General features: G+C 53.4%; 1 protein-coding gene across 3 annotated transcripts in view; it reads right to left on the reverse strand.

Annotated features, from left to right (window-relative positions):
* Positions 1–3,142: 3,142 nt before the first annotated feature.
* DOC2B (double C2 domain beta) overlaps positions 3,143–24,808 on the reverse strand; it is a 38,038-nt gene continuing 16,372 nt past the window's right edge. For all 3 annotated transcript variants that reach the window (XM_069791036.1, XM_069791035.1, XM_069791034.1), the window contains 7 exons: positions 21,406–21,480; positions 18,399–18,508; positions 8,899–9,025; positions 8,536–8,693; positions 6,391–6,472; positions 6,054–6,150; positions 3,143–5,386 (listed from right to left, as the gene is read on the reverse strand). In XM_069791036.1, coding sequence (XP_069647137.1) covers positions 5,250–5,386; positions 6,054–6,150; positions 6,391–6,472; positions 8,536–8,693; positions 8,899–9,025; positions 18,399–18,508; positions 21,406–21,480 — 786 coding nt within the window. In that variant the 3' untranslated portion in view covers positions 3,143–5,249. The remainder of the gene's footprint in view (positions 5,387–6,053; positions 6,151–6,390; positions 6,473–8,535; positions 8,694–8,898; positions 9,026–18,398; positions 18,509–21,405; positions 21,481–24,808) is intronic.

The raw sequence follows: 24,808 nt of genomic DNA on the forward strand, positions 1-24,808 counted from the left end.
AGGGCCTGACGCGCCCCAGAGGAGCTTTGCATTAAAATACCTTAAGCTTTTTTTTTTAATCATCTGAAGGGTTTGTTCTCCCTCCCCTCTTTTTATAATCAGCTCTTTATTCCAGAGGGGATAAAGAGTGACTTAAAAAAAAAAAAATCCGATGACCGAACGGTGCATCATTTAATTGAGTAAATAGATTTTTTTTTTTTTTTTACCTTGTGCTTCCCACCTGCGTTCCTCCGTAAGCGTGACCCCTGCCCAGCCTCGGCACCCGGGACTGGCCGTTATTCCCCGTGCCGTGGGTTGTCGGGGCTGCGGGTGCTCCCATCCCATTGACCTGTGCTGGGAGCGCAGGAGCCGACCCCCCCCGGGATCGCCACGAGCCCCCAGCCCTGGGGGGTGCAGGGTGCTGGGGGGGGCAGCGGCTCCCCCTCGCCTGGGAAGGGGCGAGCCCCTGGAAAGGAGCAAAGGAAAATCCGCGCCGGCCACGCGGAGAGGCCACGGCGGCCACTGCCGAGAGCTACGTGCTGGCCCCAGTCTGGTTGAGCTGCATCAGTTGTAAATATACATGATAAACATATATTAAACATATGCATATACTAACCAGCATATTTTAATAATGCGTACAATGTAAACTATCTAAAATATATTACATATTTATAATACTATATAGAAGAACTAATTTGTATCTGTACATACACATTCATACATGGATGTATGTGGAGACAGCATGCAAGAACGAGCGTGAGAGACCATGCTACCTGTAACTATATATAATAAACATATAATACATTATATACTACATATATAACAGATAGTAAATACTTACATAAGCTATTAAATGAAAAGATGTTATACACATATATAAGCATATTAAATTATGCAAAAGTAATAGATACCGATACAAATATTTAATATTTATTATGTAATATGTAATTAATATATATTTTAATTACGTATTATATACTATGAGTGCATGTATACATACATGCTTTCATGTTTGTGCCTTTAAAAATAGCTACCTATATCTGTAGCTATATAATACACATTCACATATCTATTTATATATACATCACATATTTTATATAGTGTATATATAACTATACATACATATGTATATGGCTGTCTATGTAACAATGTATATTTTTATATAGCCATGCATAAATATATAAGTGCATGTATTTATATATACATGCATACATATATTATATAGATTTTTAAAAATATATTATACATATATGTATAACAAATTTTTATTGTATATACCATAATATGTTTCATATATATTATATATACTATAATATCTTGTAGATACTGTAAAGGTGAATGTGCAGCTATACATACATATCTGTATGCTTGTAGAGTTACATATATACATACAGTATATATATAACATATATTAATAAATTATACATTACAGACTATATAAATATTTTATATACACATACATGTAAATTATATAAAATATTTATATGCACATAATAATTATATAGGAAATATACTATAGAAAGTGCATTTATGTACTTATGCATGCGTATATATGTATCTATTTATAAAGCTATCTATGTATTTAGACAGACAGACACACAGCTATAACTGTAACTATAATAACTACAGACAGACACCCCCCCCAAGCTGTGCATCCCATGGGCAGCCGCAGCCGGGGATGCGCAGGGATCTGGTCCCCTGAGCCGATTAAATGGAGCCGATGGATTAACAGCGTGCGCCGGGACGGGCTCTGCCTGGGCGGCCGCTGCCGCACCGCCGGCACCGCCACAGCCCCTGTGGCACCGACCCACCGACCCACCGGGAAGGCGACCGTGGGCCCTCGGCGCTGCGGCTCCCTGCCCTGACGCGCTTCGGACAGGGATGCTCGCCTGGTCCAGCTCCTGTGCCCGCTGCTGCTCCTGCACCGTGTCAGTGGGTAAAAATGGTACGGAGGAATGCCGAGCCTTTATTTTTAAAAATATGTGAAGAGACACAAGCGTATCATTAACTAACTCAGTCACATGTGTACACACAGGTATGTATGCACCTATACGCATGAGTATACATATATATAATGTGTGTCCATAGATATATATATTTGTATCGCTGTAGGGGGATATATATGTGTAAAGGGGTGTGTGCCCATGTATCCATCTCTGAGGGAAGCTCGGTTTGGGCCATACTTGTGGATATTTGGGCCAAGCGGCAGGAAAGCGCAGTATCTGCTCGTGCCGCGCTCACGCGCCGCTGTAGCCAAAAGCAGCTGGTGTAACACGCGCCGGGACTGTCGGCAGGTTTTTAATTTCAATGCGACGGTCCAGGCCGCGGAGCAGTGATGAGGAAGGGCAAGGTGGGTGCGGAGAGCTAACACCGTCAGGGCTTCCCATGGGAAACGGCAGCCTCCAAGGAGGGAATTGCCTTCAGCACCAGGAAGCAGCCCGGCTGCTCGCAGCTTGATTATTAACCTCTGAAAATATACATTCGATCAATCCAGAACTACAGCAGGGAAAAATACGCATTAAATGAGGCAGCTGGAGCAGCCGTGGGGTGGGTGGCACCTCAGCTCCCTCCCAGCGCAGGGAGGTGACTGCGCCTTCGCCCCGGAGAGGACCACAGCATCCGAGGGGGCAAAAAATCCGTGCAGAGACTGCCCCGGCCACCGCACGGGGCATCTCTAATGCCCTTCTGCTAACGCTACTGAACAGTGCCTTAAGTGATGCAAAGTTAATGGAAACTTCAGAAAGCCCAGAGATTTTTTTTTTTTTTTTTTTTTTTTTTTTAATCCTCCCTTGACCAATTTCCCTCCCACCCTCCACCGCCGGCGCTTACGGTCCTGTGCAACCTCACAGCACCCTGCTGACACGGAGTGGGGTCCCCGGTGAAAGCAGGGGACGTGGAGCCAGCACAGTTACAGTGCTGGTTTTTTTGGGTTTTTTTTTTTTGCAGCAGCAAGAGATGGGAAAGTGGAGAATAAAGCCAAGCAGCACCCAATGCTCTGGTTTAAAACCTTCTCCTGCTCCCCGAGTCCTCGCCAGGCCCCAGCTCTTTATCTCGCGTCTCTGGGTCACTCCCTGCTCCATCCAAGAAGTGCTGTGACACACCGAACTCACGCACCGTGGTACCGATGCGGGGAGATTCAAAAGCTGCGCCACCGGCATCGACCTTTTTTTTTTTTTTTTTCCCTTTTTATTTTGGGGGTCTCGTTATAAATATTAACAAATCTGACAAAAAGTACACAGATAGATAATACTGAAATACAAAAGTCTTTTAGGATGCAGGTAAGGACAGTTTCTGCAGCCTTCACATGGTAGCAAAACATCGGTATCAAACATTTCACGAGGCCTGGCATGACGACCACCACTCTGCATGCAGCTGGGATGGACGGACGGACCGTCCGCTTAGAAAAGACTGGGATACAAAGTGAAGGAACCCCCCCCCACATCATGTCCTACTCCACCTCAGGCATAAACCAGTTTCATGGCAAGATGTGCTTAAACAAACGGTGGATTGAAAGTAACTTTGCAAGGAAAGGGAGGCACAGCCGATCTGGCGTGCCTGTAGCTCTCCTGGAAGCTCAGACCCAAACCAGTTTTTAAGGTGCTGGACCAGTGACAGACAGAGAGGATTACCGGGAACATCCTACTTGACACGCTGCTGGCATTCAAATAAAATCCATGCATATCTGTAGAATGCATTACAAATATTAAGTTATTAAAAAAGCCCCTAAGAACATTGGTTTTTTTCATTTCCCCCCATATCAAACAAGGTGTAACACGATCATCACTTTGAAAAGTAAATGTAGGTTTCCAGAGATCCGATTGCTTTCCAAAAAAAGAAGTCGGCAACACACGCGCACGCACGCATACACAGCTACAGGGCTCAGAAGCTGTAGTAATTGAGACCGATGGGGAAACAGCAGCTCTTCCTAAGAAATGACGGTTTAAAGGCTTCAAAAATTTCTGGCAAGGTGCAGCATTTCGCAGAAAGTTTTAGCTCATCCCACCGGGCACCGGCTCTTGTGCAAACACGACTTCATCACGTTTGCACAAGAGCCGGCACCCCGTGGGATGAGGATGCAGAGACTGGCCAGGGTGGGTCACAAAGGATGAGAGCTGGGATTATTATTATTATAATATTATCATATTATTACTGCGCCGGACACAGAAATTTGGTTTGGACGCTGTCCGAGGCAGAAAATGGATCAACCTGATGGCCATGCCGGAGCTGAGCATCTCTGCAAACACGATGCCGGCTCGGTCCCATGGCTCAGCTCGCTGCACGCCACCAGCTCACAGCATAAAGCACCTCAGTTGGGTTTTAGGTAATGGCATGAATTGGAAAAGTGATAGAAAAATTTAGCCTGAAAGCTGGCTTTGCTGGAAAAATAGCCATGCTGAAGCCTGGCTGTGTGGCTCCGGGCAGGAAGGCATGGGTTCATTAGGAGAACGGCTGCTGGGTGCAGCGCGAGACTTCGCTGCCGGTCCTGGGAAGCAGGAACGGCCGGTGGCTTTGCTGAGCTTTTTATTTTGCCCCCCACTTCTGCAAATGTGAAGCCGCCCGATCCCGGGGACCGTGAGAGGGAAGCCGTGGTCTGCACAGCGCTTTCAGCTTGCTGGCTAACTTTACGTGGGTTACTGGAGAGGACGAGCACAACATTTCTGGAAGAAAAGCAAACAGTCTTCCTAGGTTATCAGGGGACACAATCATTCCAACAGAGGAGCTTTAAATGCATAAAAGACTGTTTAGGCCTAAACCACAGAGACTGACAAACCACCAGAAATATGGCACAATTGCCTTGAGAAAATAGCTCCGGGTTTTAGTGACGCCTTTTGCTCATATTAGATACACGAACGGAGACTGATGCATTCATTTTTGCCACTGAATTGCAAGGCAGCGAGAAGGTAATTCAGTATAGCAAAGAGTTAGGAGTCAGAACTGCAGTGCATGCAGGCGTGTGGTGTCCGTGCGCGTGTGCACACGTGCGTGTGTGCGCATGCATGTGCACGCTCGTGAGTGTGTGCGAGACTGTGTCGGGGTGCGAAGAGGCATTTTGGAAAAGCCTTAGGGGGACGGGACCTGCTGAGCAGAGCAAACCGCCGCTGCCTTGTTCCCTGGGAAGGGTTTCCCTGCAGCCAGGCCGTGGCGCGGGCTGTCCCGCTCTCCCGGCTGCCCCGGTACCACGATCCCCCGTATCCAAAGCCGTAAACGAGAGAAGTCCAAAGGCTGTGGCCGGCAGAGCTGTGCCCACCCGGGGAGCGGCCCCGTGGCGCTCAGTCGCTGAGGACAGCCCCCGGCAGCTCGTTCGTTAGCGTGTGCCAGCGCTCGATTTTCTTGTCCTTGTTTTTCAGGCAGTCGAACCAGTGCTTCAGCCGCTCGCCTTTGGCATTAATTCCTAACACGACTCCACCTTGAGAGAAAGACAGAGAGAGGGAGAGGTGTGGGGTGAGCATCAGCCCTGCACAGGATGCCGAGGGACACTGGACGGAGCCAGGTCATGCAGCCGCTCTCGCGGCATTTAATGCCACGACCTGATGTGACACACGGGCAATCGCAGCCTGGCTTCCCCGGCCCCTCACGGTTGCGATCCGGGACCTGCCCCGGGCAGCTTGTTCTTGTGCCGAGGACGGGAGACTCATTGCAGTTGCAGTGGCCGTCAGAGATACTGGGCACTTGTTAACAATAAATCACAGTGACCAGTGACAAAATCACTACAAGCCTAGACATCCAGCAAGGATAAATGAAACCTCCCTGTTAAACCTGCTTTTTCTTCAGAAGAAAAGATCTGAAAACAGAAAGGGAGAGGAAGACGCATTTTCTCCCTGCTCAGGTGCTCCTTGCGCTGGGGATGTCTGAAGTGAGGAGCAGCAGGGCCAGCTGTGGAGAGGAGGCTCAGGTGCAGAAGAAGGATAAAAGCAGAACAGAAACCCAGCAAGAATGAACGTGGGGATGGAGAACAAACCGGGAGGCTGGAGAAGTGCAGAACAGCAGCAGATGAAAGAAGAAGAGGCACAGAAGGTGAAGATTAAAAAAAAAAAAAGAGAGGTCAAAGAGACTTTCTGGCGTGCCCCACTCACCTATGAAATCGTTTGATTTCCCGATATCATAGTCCCACACTGTGACTTCCAAGGTCTTTTTCGCCAGGTCGCCATGCTTTATCTCATAGCAAAACTCCTGTTGGGGAGCAGAGACAGAGTCAGAACGAACCTGTGCTGGCTTTCTGCAGGGGCCAGGACCCCTGGGAGGCGGCTGGGGCTGTCCATCCTCCTCCTCGGGCTGTTGCCCTTTGCCACCCACGGGGAACTCAACCCTGATCCCTCACCTAAAGACTGGGGTTGTTTTTTTTTTTTCTCCTTTTAAGTCCAAGGACTGAGAAAAGCCCCTAGGTGAGAACCACAACCGGCGAAAACCCACCTCATTGAACTCGGGGTTCAGCGTCTTCTTCTTCACCGCTGTCTTATGCTTTGATTTCTTGTCCTCATCTGGCTTCAAGTAACTGCAACGAAACCAAGGCAGCATCATTGCACACAGGTCCCGTACCCCCTCCCAGCAAGGAAGGCAGGCAGGGCTGCCCAGGCCCCCAAACCTGCAGCTCCCTCTTCCCCTCCTCTGCCAAAATGCTGGAGATGGCTGGAAAGAAGCAGCATTTCCCCACGTTAGCACAAGACGAGTCGCTGACTGCCATCAGAGAGCACCGATTATCCCATCTCCAGTCCCTAGGGGACACTGGCACCGCACACATGTTCCCAGCTCCCAAAGTCAAATGCTCCCAGTCCAGAACCAGTCCAGACCTGGGACCCTGCGACCGGTCTGCTCATCCAGAGCCTTGCCAGGAGACAGAAACCACACGCAGGTTTGTAAGAGGGAACAGGAGCAAGTGCAGCCACTGCAGTTTCATGCCCCACTGTTTCCTGCAGATATTTTGCAGCGCAGCAGCAGGGCTGAGAATCAAACAAGATTAAAGTGTCATCAAGAAGAGAGGGCGTCCAAAATCTGGGCCAGGCCAAAGTCAATTCATCGTGGTTTTGTATTGGTGCTGCTCCTTTAAACATCAGTTCTGCTTTCTTGTTACATTTTCCAGATCTTGCTCATAATTAAAAAATTAGGGCTTGTACCGAGAATCATCACTTTGTCTATCTGCTCTGATTCAAGCCCTGCAGATACAATCTACTGCAGATAGCACAAGGGGCACCTACAGAACAACTCTGTACAACAACAGGAGTTGTTACCTCAGTGGCTCAGCCTCCGATGAGCATTTAAAAAAGCACGAGTGGATTTTTATGCAAACACCTCCACTCCTAAAGAACAATTAAATCGGAAGGTGAAAGTGTGCTGCCGATAAACTCCATTACTGGCCCTGAAAGTGCCAAAGTTTGGGTCAGCACACTGGGGACAGGGACACGGGATGGGCGCAGGGGGGGCTTCCTTCTCTGCTTTGCAGAGAGTAAGTTTGAAAAAATGCCATCTACGCAAAAAAACAGGAGCTGCGGCAATGCAGGGCCCCGCGCCAGCCCAGCTCTGCGTCAGCAAACCATCACCTTCCTCAGTATCCCTTAGTAGCCCCTGGATGACACTGACTTCCCTGAATCACTTGGATGAGGCTGAGTCACAGCAGCCCATTACAGTCATTTTAATGGCTCTTTTTTTTTTTTTTAATATTGCTGGTATTTTTCAAAAGGAAGGTACTCCCAGTCATTTACATTGCAAAGTGTCAGTGGGACCTGTAAATGTGCCCTCGGCTCTGTTAACCGGGCCCTGGAGCCACGGGTTGCGATTAAAGTGCTGTCTGACCTAATTACACACATGTTCTAATTAGAGTCTTTCCAAAGCGCGGGGTGGTGGCCCCGCTGCCGGGCTGGGAGCTGGGCTGGGAGCTGGGCTGGGAGCCTCCTCTCCCTTGGGACCTGGGGAAGGGGACGATTAATTGCCCGTCCCCTGCGTCTTGGGAGGGGACAGTGCGGGCTTCAAAGAGTGAAAAGGCTGGGGGTATCGCTGGGAAGGAAAGTAAAGGCGCCTGCAGGTGCTGAGCAAGACCGTCGGGCACAGGCACCGTCCTGCTTGGGGAATACCCATCCCCGTGCCTCTGGATGAGACCCACGAGCCGCCGGGCTGGGGCTATGCCATCAGCAAAACCCGACCATACCTGTCTGCTTTGGGCCACCAATTCTGTCCCCAGGGCTGCGTCCTTGCCGCAGACCCTCTCCCAAGCAAGGGCAGTGCCGACACGCAGCGCGGAGCCTGGCAGCGGGTCACCGGTTCACCGGCACTGCTGCCGAACCGGCGGGGACGACACGATGCCCCGGTGTAGGGCGGGCACGGCCACGCGCCACCGGGCAGATCCTGCACCCCCGTTACTCTGAAGTGCTGTAAAATAATCGCCGGGGAATAACACGCTCCAGGCGAATACGAGCTGCCGCCGTGACGCCCTCATTTGCATCTCCTAATGAGATCAATTAATTTCCACTGCAGGGAGAGGCAAGAGGGGGCAGCACGGCTTCACCGAGGGCTGGCAGCGGCAGCCTCTTGCCCAGCCCGGCGCAGCCCCAGAGCAGCACTCACGTTTTGACGTAGGGGTCGGAGTAGCCGTTGGCGTCCATGGCGGCCAGGTGGGCGCAGCGGATGATGCCCACCAGCAACGCCTGCTTCTGCGAGCTGTACTTGAGGGAGATGAGGATCCGGCCGCGCTCCTCCAGCGATTTATCCTCTGTTTTATCTATCTGGAGGAGGGAAGGCACCCAGTCGGGAGGCTGCTCCGGGACACAGCTGCGGTTGGACACCCACCTCCCTGGCGCAAGGGATGCTCTCCCCATCCCTGATCACGTTCGAGGGGTCAAACTACCCCACGCTCCAACATGCTGCAGGGAGAAGGTGCTGTATCCGTGGGCCCACGGTGGGGGACGCTGCTCCGAACCCCCCACTCACCGGCAGCTGCTTCTCCAGGCAGATGTTGAAGTTTTTGGTCTGGTTGGGCTTCAGTTTCTTCAGCGGGATCCGCGTCTCCCCAATGAACTCGTTGTGGCGGAACTTGTCCTCATCGCAGACCGAGATCCTGCAACAAGCACAAGGTGAGCAGGACCACCGGGGAGAGGGGAGGCGATGGCACGAGGGAAGGGGCTGCCCCGTCGCACTGCAGGTCCCCCCAGCAAGGGGATGACTTCGAGGCCGCCGTTCCCCAGGCCGGTGACTGGGTACCTCCTTTGCAGGCAGCTGGAGGGCATCAATCTGCTGCTACAGCCCGGAGAGGGCAGCTCATGATGTTTAAATGTGACACCCAACATCTTGGTCTGCTTTACCTCTGCAGCCGAGTCCCAAGGCTGCCGGGATGGAGGACGGGCCAGGTTCAGGGAAGCAGAGGGATGCGGGAGGTGGAGGCTGAGCTACACCGTGTCTCTCAGCTCCAACACACAGCCACTCATAAGGAGCTACCTGCACGTCCCGGCTGGGCCCCACAGCCACCACGGCTATGTCTCCTGCTCAGACCCCATCCTGGCCAGGGCTCCTGCACCCCTCGGGATGGCTGTAACCCCCCCTGAGATCGGGGTCCCTCTAGGGAAGATGGTCCCGAACGCTGAACATCACAACCCTGCAGTGCCGCAGTGGTTTGTCTAACACACGCCCCAGCCCAGGCGCTGTCGGAAGAGCAACCTGGGGCCTCAAGCGTTCTAATGGCTCTTCCATTAAAACATCAAAGTCATCGGTGACTAAAGCAAAACTATTCTGAGCCGCCACCAGCCCAGCTGCATCCTGCCCGGTGCAGGAGGTTCTTCCTAAACCCACTCTCAGACTGCACGGCCGGCAGAAGCGTGCCTCCCCGCGGGGCTCCTTCCCTCCCCACCCAAGGAGCTCGGGCACTTTTCCCAGCGTGGCATGTCTCCTGGTGCTGGGGACCTGGCTGCCCCGTCTGGGACATGGAGGGGGTCCTCCACCTCCTCTCCCACCACGCCGACAAGACCAGGAAGGATTTGCAAACCCAGTCTGTGAAAGGCATCACACCTCAGCCAAGTGAAGCTATCCCAGCCCCGTCGGGGTCCCGCGCAGGGCCGGGTCCCGGGATGCACCCCTGCATCCCGGCAGCCGGCATCCGAGGGCAGTGACGGCAATGCTGAGCGAAAGCTGTTTTCCGCTTGAAAGCTATAAATGCCTTTCCCTGAGCTGGCAGCTAATGAGTCATTTCTCTGCTGCTTCCCAGCCCGCTCTGGGCGTCAGGAGAGATGACAGAAGAATAAAGTTAGCGCTTGCGGGGAGCCTCTGCTCGCAGCTCCTAAAATCCCAGAGAGGGGGCCAGGAGGGTGGTGGCTGCCTTGCGATGGACTAGTCATCCCCCAGCAGCACTGCCTGGAGCTGGGGACAAGGAAAGCCATCCCGTCCCCCTCTGAAGGGAGCATCCCGCACCCACACTGGAGCCACGCAGGGACCGGCTGGGATCCCCGTCCATAGAGGAAAGGCGTTTCCCTTCCCTTGTCTCCTTTCTCCCCTTTTTTTAAATTTTCCTACAGTGTCTTCTCATCCTTTTGCTGCCTGATTTTTTCTCTCTTTCACCCACTCCCATTGGTGCCCTTTTCTCACAGGCAGCATCTCTGCCTCCAGGGACCGTGGTCCGCCTTGCCAAGTTTTGACAAACAGAACCTACTCAGGAAGGGGTAAAAGTAATTAAAAAGACAAATAGTGCCCTGGGATCCTGCCTCAGAGTAACTAATTGCACAGCCCACCTCTGGCCTGCACAGTGCCTGGACTGTTAATCCATGGATGGTTTGTCCATGGATGGTTTGTCCATGGATGGTTTGACCACCCTCATGCTCACAATCGAATAAAAAGGCAACAAGGGAGCCACAGGGACGGCTCAGTTGCACGGCACAAGGACTGTCAGGGCTGGGGAGTGGCAGACGAAGGGGGTTTGGAAAAAAATAATACAAGCAGGAACCCAGGGAATGCTGCTCTCCAGAAAACCATAGCTGGATGCAGCGTTACTATAGATACCCGCGAACAAAACCACCCCACCGCAACAGTAAAATCCTCAAAGAGAATCTTAAACGCAGCCACAATATTTCCTATTTCTATTCCTCCTCTCGCCTCTCTTTTAAAGAACAAAACCGAAAAAGGAGCAGCGGCAGCTCCAGACAAGAAGCGGCACTTGCCAGGCGTGTGCAACCCCACACCCATCTGGCCAAAGCTCTGGGGAGGGAAAGCGAGCGCGCAGTTACGAAAGCTGGGCTGAAGAGGAGAGGAGCGTGGCCCTCACAAGGAGCTGACAGCCAGGGGTCTATTTTTACAGCCGGCAATTGCAGAGCAGTGCCGTCTCCTGCACGCTCGGGGGAGGCAGGGTTTGGCGCCGGTTTTACCTCTTAAGAACATGAATAACAAGATCTTCCCCCGACAATGTCTAGATATGCCCCAGAAGCACAACAAGCTACTGAATGCAATGTCTTACTTGCTGTGAAGCCCTAGAACCATCCAGGATGGGCAGAAGCTCAGGAAGGAAACAGCTGGAAAACTTCAGTGGTGGTGGCAGGGACACTATCTCCAGCGTCGCACTGGGAGAAGCTGGAGAGCCCCGTTTCACTGCCCACGGGGACATGGGAAGCCCAACCTTAGCAAGCTGCTCGGAGAATGCCAGCTCCTGTGCAGCCTGTCACCGCTCAGAGACCTTCAGCTCAGCCCCAGGCAGCTGCAAGCCCCTGCGTGCCCCCCCCAGGGACGGCTCCTGCCCTCCCTGCACCGCACAGCCCAGTAACCAAACCACATCTGCCTGAGCTGCAGCCCACCGAAGGGCAAACCCTTCCCCAAAGGAGAAAGGTGACAAATCGGGGCAGCGTCAGGGTCCGCAAGCCCCCGCCTGCCGCAGAACTCACGTCCCCTTTGTCCCGTGGGACCGACAGCGCCCTGGGGAAGACCCCCGGGTGCTGCGTGATGGAAGCAGCCCAGCCTGGCACAGCGCCGGGACGATGGCCGTCTTCTTTGTCCCTGCTGACATCCCATGCTAGTTAAGGTGTTTGTGCAGAAGCGGGTGCCTTGGGAGGCAGTTTTTGGCACATCTGCAAGACCTGGGAACTGCCACCGTCTCCAAAGCAGCGCGACGGAGCCGGAGACACCGCCAGGTCTCTCCCAGCCCCGTTTTTCCCTCTGGCATCTCTGGCAACCTCTCAGGTGAGTCCCTGCATTTTGTGCCCATCTGTGTGTGATGACCAGAGGTGGCTCAGATGCAGAGTTTCGTGTCAGCCCTCCCACTCCCTCCGACTCGGCTCCCGAACCCCAGTCCCTCTGGCTGTCTGCGGTTCATCTTCACCGGGACGGTATTTTTAACTCGGGCAGGCTGGCAGCGCACCGGCCCCGTAAGTGAAGGCAGCGGGCGTGAGTCAGATGAGAAGGCAGCTCCGGCCCCAGCCCTCCCTTTGGAAGCAGGCGTAATGCAATTACACCAGCTTGAATTTTATTACAAGAAATCGATGTGATGGAATTTTTCTGCCTTGGGTTGGAAAATCAGCTCCATGACAAACAGCAGGAGACGCTTCTGGCAGCCACGTTCACCTGCCACCCTGAGCCCTTTAACTCGAACATCACCCCTCTCTCGCCTCTCTTTATTAAACCCAATCCCTCGAGCTCAGCTTTTGATTTGACAACTTCCACTGAGGGGTCCTGATCTTTAAGTCGAGGGCTGTGGAAACCACCTTGGAAGAAAACTACGCAGCAAGTGAACAATCACTGCTCATTAAACTTATTCTCCCTCCTACTCAGCCCGGGCTCCTGGGTTACAGTCCTGACTCACCGCACAGCTCAAGCAACCCCGCTCGGCTGACTCACGACTTCTGCTCACACACGTGTTCCTCTGGCCTCTTTCCCATTGTGGAAAGGGGAGAACGGGGGTCAACGAGGCCCCTTTTCCACAACGCACATGCATGTAATAGGTAGCGGAGCCTGAAGACGCATCTCCTGTATCTAAGATCCCTTATGGTCCCTATAGCAACTTGGGCTCTTGATGGAGGAGCAGATGCACAGGTGATGCCTGCTTCGCTTAAGGACAGGCAACGCCTGGCAAGGAGAGAAAACAGAAAAGGGCAGTGTCCTGGGACTGTCCAGCTCTCCTAAAACTAAAAGGAGGATTCGGTGCTGGGCTCCATCACAAAATGCCTCAAAGTCTGAGCGCAGAAACCACAGTAGAAGTTAGATGAAATTATGAGTGTGCCTGCAGTTCTGGAGCAAACCTCATTCAGCGCTTCTGGAGTAAAGCAATTTGGGACCCCAAATCTCTAAGTGTCTGCAGTATGCCTATTAGACCTGATCAAATACTATTTTCTGAATAACGTATTTAATGAGTCATGATGTTTGTCAAACACATGATTAAACAAAGAATTCCTGGCATTCGTGGGCCAGCCGAGTATCATATGAATAATGCATCACTTCGCCAATATATCTGGATATGAATAATTGTATTCAATATCTGGCCAGCTCTGATATTTATTATGAATACAATCTATTTATTGCATATTACATGTATTATTTTAATGTAGGCGATTGTATTCTGCCTATTCCAATTTCCCTGCAGCATTTCTCTGCCTGCCCCCGTCATGCACCCCGGCTTCCCACCACCGGAGACTGCGGCCGAGCTGCTGCGGCACGGCCACGCTCAGACTGCGGACGGGGAGTGGGAGTGGGGACTGCAGGGTGGGATTTACCCCTGGTGCTGACAGGGAACCTGCCCCCAAGCCCAGCCATCCCAGCCCTCCGAGTCCAGCATCTTTCAAGCAGCTCTGAATTTGCCTTCTCTCAGGATGGTGGGTGGTTTCACTGCTATTAAGCCTTGGGCTAGACTCAAGGATATTTAATTCAATGAATGGATGAGACCTTTCAAGATCCTCCCACCTGCTGTGTTTCATGAAATCTGAAGTATCTGCTGTTTTTTTGAGGGGGTTGATTCATTAACAAAATCCTGCTCGCCAGCGCAATTAGCTGGGCTGCCTTCACCTCTCCTTCTCCCCTGGGGGTGGCCCTGCTTGGGGAGGAGAACCCCAAGGGCTCCTGGGGCTTGGGTCTGTCACAGCAAAGTCTCTCGACCAGCTCGGACGAGGCTGCAGGGGGATGAGGGGCTGCCCGTCGGGGCACAGCGTGGGGCTGGGGGTCTTGGGCAAGAGGGGATCCGTTACTCCGTGCTCCAGGAGGCAGAGGATACCCCTACTCCAGCCCCTGCAACGAGGCAAATGCTACTCGTTCCCGCAGGAGGGCTGCAGGCACTGGCAGAGTGCCCCGTGCCAACACCGACCCACCAACCCATGCTGGACACGTCCCACCACGAGCCCAGGTGGGCAGGGAAGATTTTTCAGTGCTTTTTCCACCTTTTCCGCTGCATCACACGCTCCCCAGGCAGCAGGGAGGCGAAGGTTGGCAGCAGCTTTGATCTCCGCCGTTATTTGTACATTAAAGAGACTTTGCAATCGCGTTCCCTGCCCCTCCGTGAATCTCAGCACCAAGGAGGCACCCGGGGAACAATCACCTCCCAGACCGAGGGGAGCATCACTCATGCTCTTTCAACTACCAACAGCCGCCTTGCAGGAACCTCGCCTGATTAGCGCAAGGAAAGCCAGCGTCCCCGCAGCTTTGAAGTCAGCTTTTCCTGGCCGAGAAGGAGATATTTTGCCGAGATGATGGACAGGTAAAGCGAAGCACTGAAGGCAGGACAATACACGGCATGGGAGATGCTTCCTGCGGGAAGCGGCACCGGGAGGGTGAAGGGCCATTGCCACTGGTGTTATGGAGAAGCTCACAGAGGAGAAACAGCTCAACCCACACCAAAATAAAAAAATCCTTGGTGAGCCCCAGCCACCAGGGACCCCAGCCCATCCATCCCTCCTCATATAAACCAAAGATCCCTCCCCAGCCAGGCAGCGAGGACACAATTCAGCGGGTATCTAAATGAGAAGATGCAACATTTCCCACCCTTGCACCCTTCTACTTGATTAAATATCCAGTGTTTGAAAAGAAGAAAATCCAAGCAAGGAATTAAAATAAAAGATGGATTTTTCTACCTTGTGGCTGGTTTGCACAAAGTCCCATCTAAACTTGGCTCAGGATAAATAAAATCTCCTTTGCCAGTATCTCCAACCATGAAGACGGAGAAAAGGAAAAAGAGGGCTGGGGAATTGCTTTTAAGGAAAACGAAGAGCACTTGAATTTTAGGCTCTGACTCCCCCATGCAAGATAAGAAACGGAGCCACGATGCTCAGAAGCTTTGTTTTAGCGGAGGAATTTCTTGGGCCATCGGCAAGAGTTTGAGTTCCCACCCGAAATTCTGCCAAACCCGTTGGGCAGAGCAGCTAAGCACGTGCCCAGCAATGGCCGTTTGTGCTGGCGGCCGAAGCTCAGCACGGGAAGGAGCACCGGGCACAGGGAAGGACACGGGGCCACTGAGGGTGTCCCAGCACCCATCCTGCAGTACGCTGGTTTCAGAGATGGGACTAAAAAATGTGATTTCATTTCAACCTTCACATACCTGTCTACATGTGGGACATTTTTTAAAGGGATCAGAGTCCTGACTAGGAAATTTTTGGGGGTCTACACAAGAGAAGAGGCTGAACCCCACCCCGGGAAGACCCACCACAGCCAGGGCAGGAGATGGCCCACACGACAGGCGACAGCCCCGTAGCAGAGGTGCCAGCTGGGAAACCTTCTCCACCTAAAAGTTTGTTTCTTTAATTCTTCTCTGGAGTCATTTGCAGACAAAACCAAAGCCACAAGCCCCAGCCCAACAGCAAGCTCCACTTCACAAACTTCTCCACTTTTCTGCTCGCACAACCTTCCCAGGGAGATGGCGGAGCCCCCTGAGCCCCTCTAAAAAACCATAACACCCAGCCCAGAGTTCGCTGGCTTTTAGGTCACCTTTGGTGCGCCGACTGCCACGGTAACACCGGGGATGCAATTCCCCTTTCTGACCCACGCAGGAAAAGACTGATCCTGCCCACCTGCACACAGGGATGGGTGCTGCTGAGGTGCCCAAACCTTGAACCTCATTAGTGCCAGAGCGATGGGGCTGGGGGGTCCCATGCCACCGCGCTGCCAGAAGGGACTGGGCTGTGCTAAATCCTGCAGGACGGAGCCTGCTCCATCTGGATGCAGTGCCAGATCCCAGTACTATGCTTGGAGGCAAGGTGGGGGGGGGATTTGTGTGGCCCCCATGGCGCTCCCGGCCACCAGCTGCCCTCGTGGCAATGTCATCATGGGGCTCGCCACCTCCATGGTGACAGGCTCCAGCAAACCCCATCAGCTAGCCGCAAATGCCGATGAGTCAGAATTGCGCTTGGATATTTCTCTCCATACGGAGAGGATTTTGATCTTTAATTATCACTTAATTCACCAGGGTCAGCTGCTGGCAAGGAAACCTCAGCTGCAAAGCTCAGTCTTCGTGCAGAGCCTGGGAACCTCCCTGTGAAGAGGCAGCTCTGATGGGCACGAAGGCACGAGATGGATGGCTCTGACGGCACGAGGAGATGCCAAACCCTGGGGATGCTGCATGAGCAGATGAGGCTTCGCAGGGAGTTTTGCTCCCCGCAGAGCGCCCGGCTGGGAATTCGTGCAGGGCAACTATACCGCAGGCAAGTCTGAGGCTTCCCTTGCCTCCCTGGAAAAGGGGCTCTTTAGAGCTACTTTGGGTAATTGGCCGTTAACCGACCTTGCCAGCAATCTCCCGGGCTCCCTGTGGAGGTCCCAAGACAGAAACGCTGTCTCCGGTCAGGCATGTCCCCCCATGGAGCGAGGGGTCCCTGCGCATCACCCCGAGGTCCTGCAAGTGGGATACAGGGGTCCCTGCACGGAGTTTAGTTTCGGAGGGGGCACAAGGAGCCCCGTGTGCTGAGCCCTGAGGGAGCCCGTGGCCACGTTTGGCTCCCTGCAAAGCACCCACAGCACCCAGGCTGGCAGGCAGGAGGAGGGATGTGCTAACAAGGGATTTCTGTGGGGAGAAGGGCAAATCCAGCCCGGCCCACGCGCATGTTTCTGCGTGTCACCCTGCCACTGAGCATCCCGCGTCTCCCTGCTGTCTCCCGGGAGCTGGCGAGTGCAGCCCTTCCCCACGTGGAAGCAGCTACCAGGGCCCCGAAAAGGTGGGGGTCAAGCCCTTCTGCTCCCTGGCGCCTTTCAGCAAACAACTCAGCCAAACATCTCTCTGCAAACCGATTTCCATGCTTGAAGAGGCTGAAAACTTCAAAGTCTGGGGTGAAAAAATTGAAAAAATACCCACCAATAATAATAATAATAATAATAATAGGCCACAGGCTTTCCAGCCCGACAAGCCTGCAGCACTTTCAGCATGACTAATATTTTCCACGTGAAATAATAATCATCTGCAGCACTAAATTTCTCATCTGTGCACATGGCAGACAACAGGTAGGCTCTGTCCAAATTCACCTCTGAGCAGGACCTTTTATAAGGCAGCCTTGCACTCTCATCATGGGGAAAATAATAAACTCTCAGGGTATCTGCAAATAAGGAGGGTCGGATTCCAGCCATGGAGCTGACAAAGCCCCGAGTCCTCAGAGCAGGATGCAAAATCCTCCTTTGTTTGACAGCAGATCTTACAGCAAATCCTCCTGCCTAGTGGTCCCAGATCAGAGTGGTGATGGAGTAGCCGAGGCCACCCAGCACCATCCCCGGACAGGATCCGTCCGCAGGCTCCGGGTCACTCCCTGCCCTCACCCCAGTGGGATGGTGGCCAAGACACGAAAACCTTTGCATTCGCAGGGGTCTGCCCCCCTGCAAAGGAGAACTTCCAAGCCCACACGGCCCCACCACACCGCCCCTGCCCAGCTCCAGCCCCACGCAATGTCTCCCAGCCCCTGAGAGGTGCTGCTGAATGTGCAGAGACTGAACTAAACCAAGAGGCTACAATAAATACATACAAATGCTCTTCATTTAGTTTAACAATAATTCACAGGTGCCTCCAGCTTTCTCCCGAAAAGCTCAGCCTCAAAAGGGACCCAGAGCTTTCCCAGAGAGATTTTTCTCAGCAAGACGCGACCGCAAAGCCTTAACATGTGCCCACGAGAGCTGGGCATGAAGCGGTTAAAACCAAATAACAGCACCTCTGCAGGCAGGAGCCCAGCGAGTGAGTTATGAAGTTAATGACAAAGCAGGACCACGCTCCTCACTGGCTCTTCCAGCCCAGGCTCCCCGTAAATCAAGCGTCGGTCACCGCGGGGGTGATGGATGCGTGCAGGGTATGCGCACAAGCTATAGGCTTTGGTGGGTAATAACTCTGCTCTGCTCTGCTACGAGCAGCCGCGACCATCCTATGGGGCTGGGGTGTGGGGGTCCCCGTGAGCTCTCCTGGAAAATTGTCACTGGGATGGGGAGGGATGCCTGGGGTGGCCCTGAGGGGAAAGGACACGTGTGTCCCCCGTCGCCAGGCTCAGCACCCCGCTCAGCCCCCAGGGCCCTACCGCAGGGTCTTGCGGATCATGTCCTCGTCGGTGATGCCGTAGTAGGTGAGCGTCTCATTCCAGGTGGGGTTCAGCGTGTTGCGCAGCGTTTTGGTTCTCAGCTTATTCGCCTGGAAAAGCAAAGGAGATGGCGGTCAGCGGGACCCGGTCCCAGGAGATCGTTTGGGCACCGATGGGCAGGGAGACGGGAGAAAAGGAAGCACGGTTTGGAGATGAAGGGGCAATCGGTGCTGTCGTCCTTCTGCCCCAGTGCCATAACCTGGCCTGTCCTCGATGGGGTGGCCCCGATCACAGCAATAACCAGAGGGGCAGAGACACGGCAATTCTCTCATTTGCAAAGCAATCCAACCCCGCATCCTGGAACCAGCCAGCAAAATGGGAACCCTGGCAGAGCACTGAGAGAGGATGGGGACTTCATTTATGCAGCAGGAGAGAGCGAAAGAGGAAAAAAAAAAGTCTTTTCAGGTTCATTAAAAAATACCAATTTGCTGTTCTGGCTGTTTATTTGCATTCCTGCTCCCAGCACAGCTCCCGTTCCTGCCTGACTCAAAATAACTTCCCCAATATGCATTTTGTTAGCACTGGCAACTCTTTCCAGCACCACAGCTTTGCAGAGCGGGAGGCCACGGACAGCGGGGCTGTCACAGCCACTTGTGTCCCTGGCGTGGATGGGGCATCCTGGCACACACCCACACCCCCCCCAGGTCCGGGGGGGATTAACCATTAATCTTACCCCTTGAGCTGCTCGCTTCTGTTGGGGACAGAGGGAGAGCAGAAGCAAAGGGCTGCAGACTTCGGATGGGGCTTCTCCATCAACCCCCCAGCCTGGGACAGCCTGAGAGAGCAGCAATTTTTCGTCCGATAAGGTGTAAAGTCAGAAAGTTCCATCCCTCCCTCAGCCACTGCTGGGCATCAGGAACCCTCAGGAAATCAATACTTCAGAGTTGTCTTGTGTGTCTTTATGGGAAGCTGCTACATTCCCCATCTTTGGTTCACCAGCCCCGAGCTAAAGGGGAGCGGGATGTGAAGCATGGTGTGAAGAAAAGAGCTTGTGCTTGCAGCTAAGCGGGGCGGGGGGGGGTGTCACCTTGTTGGCACGTCCTTTCCCCACCAAAAGCACCCCAAAGACACAAGCTCTTCCAGATCGACTAGACGTGGCCACGAGCTGGAGGAGCTGCCGGTGCAACGGAGCCATCGAGGACCACGGCAGAGCGTCTCACCCAAACGCTTTGTGCAAAGGAGCTGCTTGCTCTGGATTTGATCCCTCAGAGCCAGACAAAGCCTCTGTATTTTGTGCTGTGCTTTCATTTAGGTTTCCAAAGCCATTTCTGCCTCGGAAAGAAACCCAGGCCCTGTGCAGCACTGCGGAGGCTGGGTGAGGAGCTGCAAAACGCCCGGCGCCAGGTTAGGACGAAGATAACCCCGGAGCAAGGCGCGACGCTCCAGGAGCCGACCGGGATGCAGGGGCAGGGACTCAATTAGCAGCAGCATCTAAAGCCCTGCAACATCAATTGCTTTCCACGTCACTCAGCCAGGAGTTCGTTTGCAACGCAGGAGGAGAAGCTGCTGGCCGGGCTGCCTGTCGGTGAGCGTAAAGCCTGCAGAGGGGTGACAAGGACGGCGAAGAAAGTGCCCTGATGGCACCCACTGCCCGCTCAGACCTGCTGGGGCTTGATCCTGGGGCTGGGGCTCCAGGTAGTCACGAAGGAAAGTGGGTTTAGCCAAGGGGGTAACGTGATGGGCATGACCCAGCAGCTAATGCTGCGCTAGGCAAGGGACACAAATTAAATTAGAGGAACTGAGCTCTGGGAGCACCTTTATCTCCCATCTGGAGTGACTTAGTAGTCAGTAACCAGCTCACATAGAGACCTCTGCGTGAGGCGAACGAATCCGACCCTGCTTCCCACGTCTTTGGCCTGGGCTCTGCCGCAGGTGCCCGAGAGCCCAAGACTGGGACAGAAATACCCGAGGGACTTGGGGACCTTGCACAGAACCATCCAGCCCAGGACACATCCACGATTCCCCAGATCTGGTCACCTCTCCCAGAGCAGATTCGGGCAGTGCTGTTTGGAAAGAAGGCACGGAGACAGAGCAACCACAGAGGCAGAGGGACGTGGGGACAAGGAGAGGGTCCCCCCACGGCTGCTCTGGGCTTGCAGAATCTGCAGCTCCTACGCTACCCTCAGCTCAGAGCTTCCCTCCCACCTCTCTGGTGTCCATCACCTCCAGCAGAAATGCTAATCAATGCATTTGCAAAACATGGAAATGACATAATATCACTGATGAAAGTGCTCCTGGCTCTCCTATTTGCAGCAGAACTTGAAATGTGGTTAAAAACTCCCTCTACCGCCCTGCACATTATGAATTAATTCAACTGAACCGTAACAAGTAAATATACCTCCCCCCAAAAGGTTTTTCCTTCAGTGTAAAATAAGAGTGCAATTAATATTCATAACACATACATTTAGCATTTAAATTCAACATCCCCATCAGTTACACCAAGCTCTCACTACACATCAATATCTTTAATTACTCTTCTCTCCAGCAAGCGCTGAACCTAAGTAGATGGAAATATTTCCCTTACGATTTATACTCTGCTTTATTATGATCCGAGGGGTTTTAAATGCAAAAAAAAAGGAAAAAAAAAAAAAAAAAAGGAGCTGCTTTGTTTATAGTTCCAGATCGGTTCACTTGGTGCTTCCCGGGGGCTTCTGGAGTGCAGCGTTTGCACCCCCTGCTCCCAAGGGCGAGGAGTCAAGGGCTGGCACCCAGCTCCCAGGCAGTGGTTTACCGGAGGGGCAAGGATGGATTTAGCCCCAATTCTTACCTCCTGCCGCTGCTCTCTCCTGCTTGCCTGAGCAAGAGCCAGACAAGAGACTCGAGGTCTGGCTGCAGCAACCAGCAGCCCCTGGATGAAGAGCTTTTCCCTGGGGAACCCCCCAGGTCTGATCTCAAAGGGCAGGGTGCAGCCCCAGGAAGGGAAAGGAAAAGAAAAAAGGTGTCTCACCTTACTGGCTCCGGGAAGCAAGTGCAATTTGACGTATGGATCGGCCAAACCATTATGGTCCATTGGTTTCAGGCCCTGGAGAGGAAACGGCAAAAAGCAGGAGTTAGGACAAGGGCAAGACGCTGGGCAGGCAGGGTAGCTTCGCTGAGCCCATCTACCGATGCCCGTTTCCCTGGGATGTTGTCGGTCCATGGAGTAATTGCACAGTTTTCCCGTGATCAGGGAAGGATAACATGGTTGGTGCGGGATCCGGGCTGCGCAGCAAAAGCCAAGCACGCTCAGTGTTCAAACGTCGCCTGCGGTTTGTGCCGAGGAGGGGCTGCAGGAAGGTTTCTCACCTGCACTTGGCATCGGCCACCAAGCACCTCTCCGCTCTTCCAGCTGCTGATTCTGACACCCTGATCACAATTAATTTGGAGGTTAAGTAAATCAGCGCAGTGATTTTCAAGGTTTAAAATTACAGGGTTTTGTCATTTAATAATTGCTTATGAGCAAACATACACCTCTGCTGTTGTGGTGTTACTTTTAAGCACTTCCAGAGCGTGTGATAGCACCTACCTACTCTTTGTTATTAAGGCACAGCTGAAGGAAGAACAGCTTTCAGGCCAGTGGGAGGCTGTCGCCAGCCGACTGCCGCGGCGTTTGCAGGGAAATCTGGGGGTACCGGAGAACAAACACAAGGAAATAGTCGCTGTGGCCATTCCTGATGGATTTTCTACAAGACCCTCACAGTTCTTAAAGGATGACGCGGATGGTGTTTGTTACAGCGATGCTCTGGAGTTCATCCTGCTTCGGGCAGAGGGAGGAGACAAACCTGCTCCTCTTCTGAACAACCAGCGGGCTGAAAATTATCCGAGGGTGATGCACAAACCCAGCCCAAAGCCGTGACTGCACAGAACGCATGGAAGCGAACTCCCTGGGGTAGGGAAGCAACACAGGAGCATGAAAAATGGAACCTGATTTTTACCAGTCCTAAGTGGAAATGATAATGGCTACCTCACAAAAGTCCTTGGATTATTTCCAGCCTGGCTGCAGGATCTCTGCAGGAGTTAATTCTAGGCTGTCTGAAGGCAATCCTCCGCCTGGATCAGAGGAGGGTTTCTCTGCAGAGGTACCCATCCAACCCTGGCTCCAACCCGGGCACGGAAACTAGGCTGGGTGATGCTAAAGACTCGTCACACCCTTTGTGTGATGAGCAGAGTATTCGGTGCCCTGGATTAATGAGTGTATGCCACTGCCAGGGATCCACCTGGCAGGAAAGCATTCCCATGGGCTGCTGGTGGAAAGGCTGCGTGCAATGAGAATGTAATCAGCGAGGCCTGCGTTTGGGCAAATCAAAGAGGGAAATGCTGGGGAAATCGGTTCCGTGCTTTACATGTATGAAATAACGCACCCAGCTTAACCCAGGGCACCAAGGCAGCCCCTCAGGACACCCCCGTCCCACCCCTCCCTGATTTGTACAACTCGGTTGAGGGTCTGAGCTGCTCCTGACCTTGGTGAGGGCTCTGCTTCGGAGACAAGCACGCTGCCCTGGGGCAAGGGAGACCAAATGGTGCCCAGCAAAGAGGATTTTGCTTCTAAAGCAGAGCCAAAAGGATAAAAATATCAGCAGCGAATGGAGGCGAAAGGGCTCTGCTTTAACTGCAGTGCCTCTCGGGTGATGTCCCTGGCCCAGCAGAAGAGGAAGGCAGCAGACACGGAGGATGGGAGGAAGGTGGTGGTATCGGCTGCGGCTCTACGGGCAGACGTGGCAGCAAAGGGCTGGGCTGGTCCCCAGGCTCCAGAGGGGATCTGGCTGCCAGATCCGGGCACACAGACTGCTCACGGTCGAGCAAAGCAAAAGCTTTCCCCAGCCTCCCGTGGCAGAGGTGCCCCACCTGCCCAATGCTGCACAGCAAATGAATTCAGAGGCAAGCAAGCGAATTCCCATGAAAACGGATGGAGAAAGACAGGCAGCTCTGTAATTCACCCATCAATTCAGTTCAATTAAATTACCTCCTGAGGAGGCTATTAAAGGCTTTTTTAATAGATGTGCTATGGAAGATGGAGTGACAGGAGCCTGGAAAATGGCTCCTAATGTCACGTCTACCTTCCTCCTGTGTCACTCAATATGAGTTTGGCACAGGGCTGAATTTAACGTGACGGCAGCCCCGATGGCTCTGCCCCACAAAGCTGCGCCCGTGGGAGCTCACCCCTGCCAGGGACCCGCAGGGTGACCGGCACCATTGCTTCTCCTGCACGGAGGGACCTCCAGCCAAAAGCTGCTTCAAGAGACCTGAGAGGCAGAGGAGGACCACAGGGCTCATACATGGGGGAAAAGTCTCCCACCGGCTTCAGGCAACGCTGCCCCGGCTCCAACCGGTCCTCCTGCCGCGACCAATTTACAGTGCTGCGCATCAAGGCACAGGCGATGCAGCCGAGACCGAGTTTCATCTTTTCCCTTCCTCTACCCAACCCCAACGTCCCTGGCTGTAATCCTACGGAGACCGACAGCCCCGCTGCATCCCAGTTGCTGCCAGCTGCTCTCCGTGCAAGTGACATTTAGCTAATCAATAGGATTTAATTACGAGTTGGGCTAATCGGGCTGCCGATTAATGCCACGCTAGAGGCATACAGAAGTCACAGGAGACTGATTCGTTCCATCATTTGCCCCACAGCGAGCTGCCTGCCTGGTAAGCAGGCTCCCTGCTGCCCAAAAACTGGCCTGGACACCTCTTCCCAGGCCAAGGCATCCCATTCCAAAATGGGGCAAACTCTGTGCTTCCACCCTGATAGCCCAGAGAACGTACAGCTTCGAGATGGGAATTTCCCTGCAGTGATAAATATTTATGAGTAAATCCATAAGTAATGCTCAGTGCAGACCTCCAGCACTCGGCTTCGGTTGGAAGTGGAGGAGCATCCAAATGCTTGGCAGGGTGGAAACTCCCGGGGGTTTTCTAGCTGCGGCTACAGCCAGCGGCACAGGGAGAGCAGCCCAGGTACGCTCGGATGGGCAGCGTCTGCTCTGCGTGGGCTGCCTGGGGCCAGGGAGCTGCCCGCACCGCTGCCTGCGCAGCCACCTGAGGCTCGCCCAGGGCATCGTCCTCCCGAAATCAGACCAACGGAGCTACCGGATAGCGCAGCCCCACAGTGTCTGCGCTGCCTCCTGCCCCTGTAGATCCCCCTAGAGCAGGTTATAGCAGGTCAGGCTCTGCAGGACTGAGCAGAAAACGAGACCCTCGCCCAAGCCGTGGCACAACGTGCCAGGGCACAGCCCCTGGCACCTGCACATTAATCATATCCTTTTCTATCACGTTTTATAGGAGGGGGGTGATGCCCAGCACAGCCCGGCCAGTTCCTACACGTGATGGTATGGACCAACATAACCCCGGGGAACGAACGCGCGGCGCTCGTGCACGGCAGC

This window comes from Haliaeetus albicilla, chromosome 9 (genome assembly GCF_947461875.1).
Source record: "Haliaeetus albicilla chromosome 9, bHalAlb1.1, whole genome shotgun sequence".
Lineage (NCBI taxonomy): Eukaryota > Metazoa > Chordata > Aves > Accipitriformes > Accipitridae > Haliaeetus > Haliaeetus albicilla.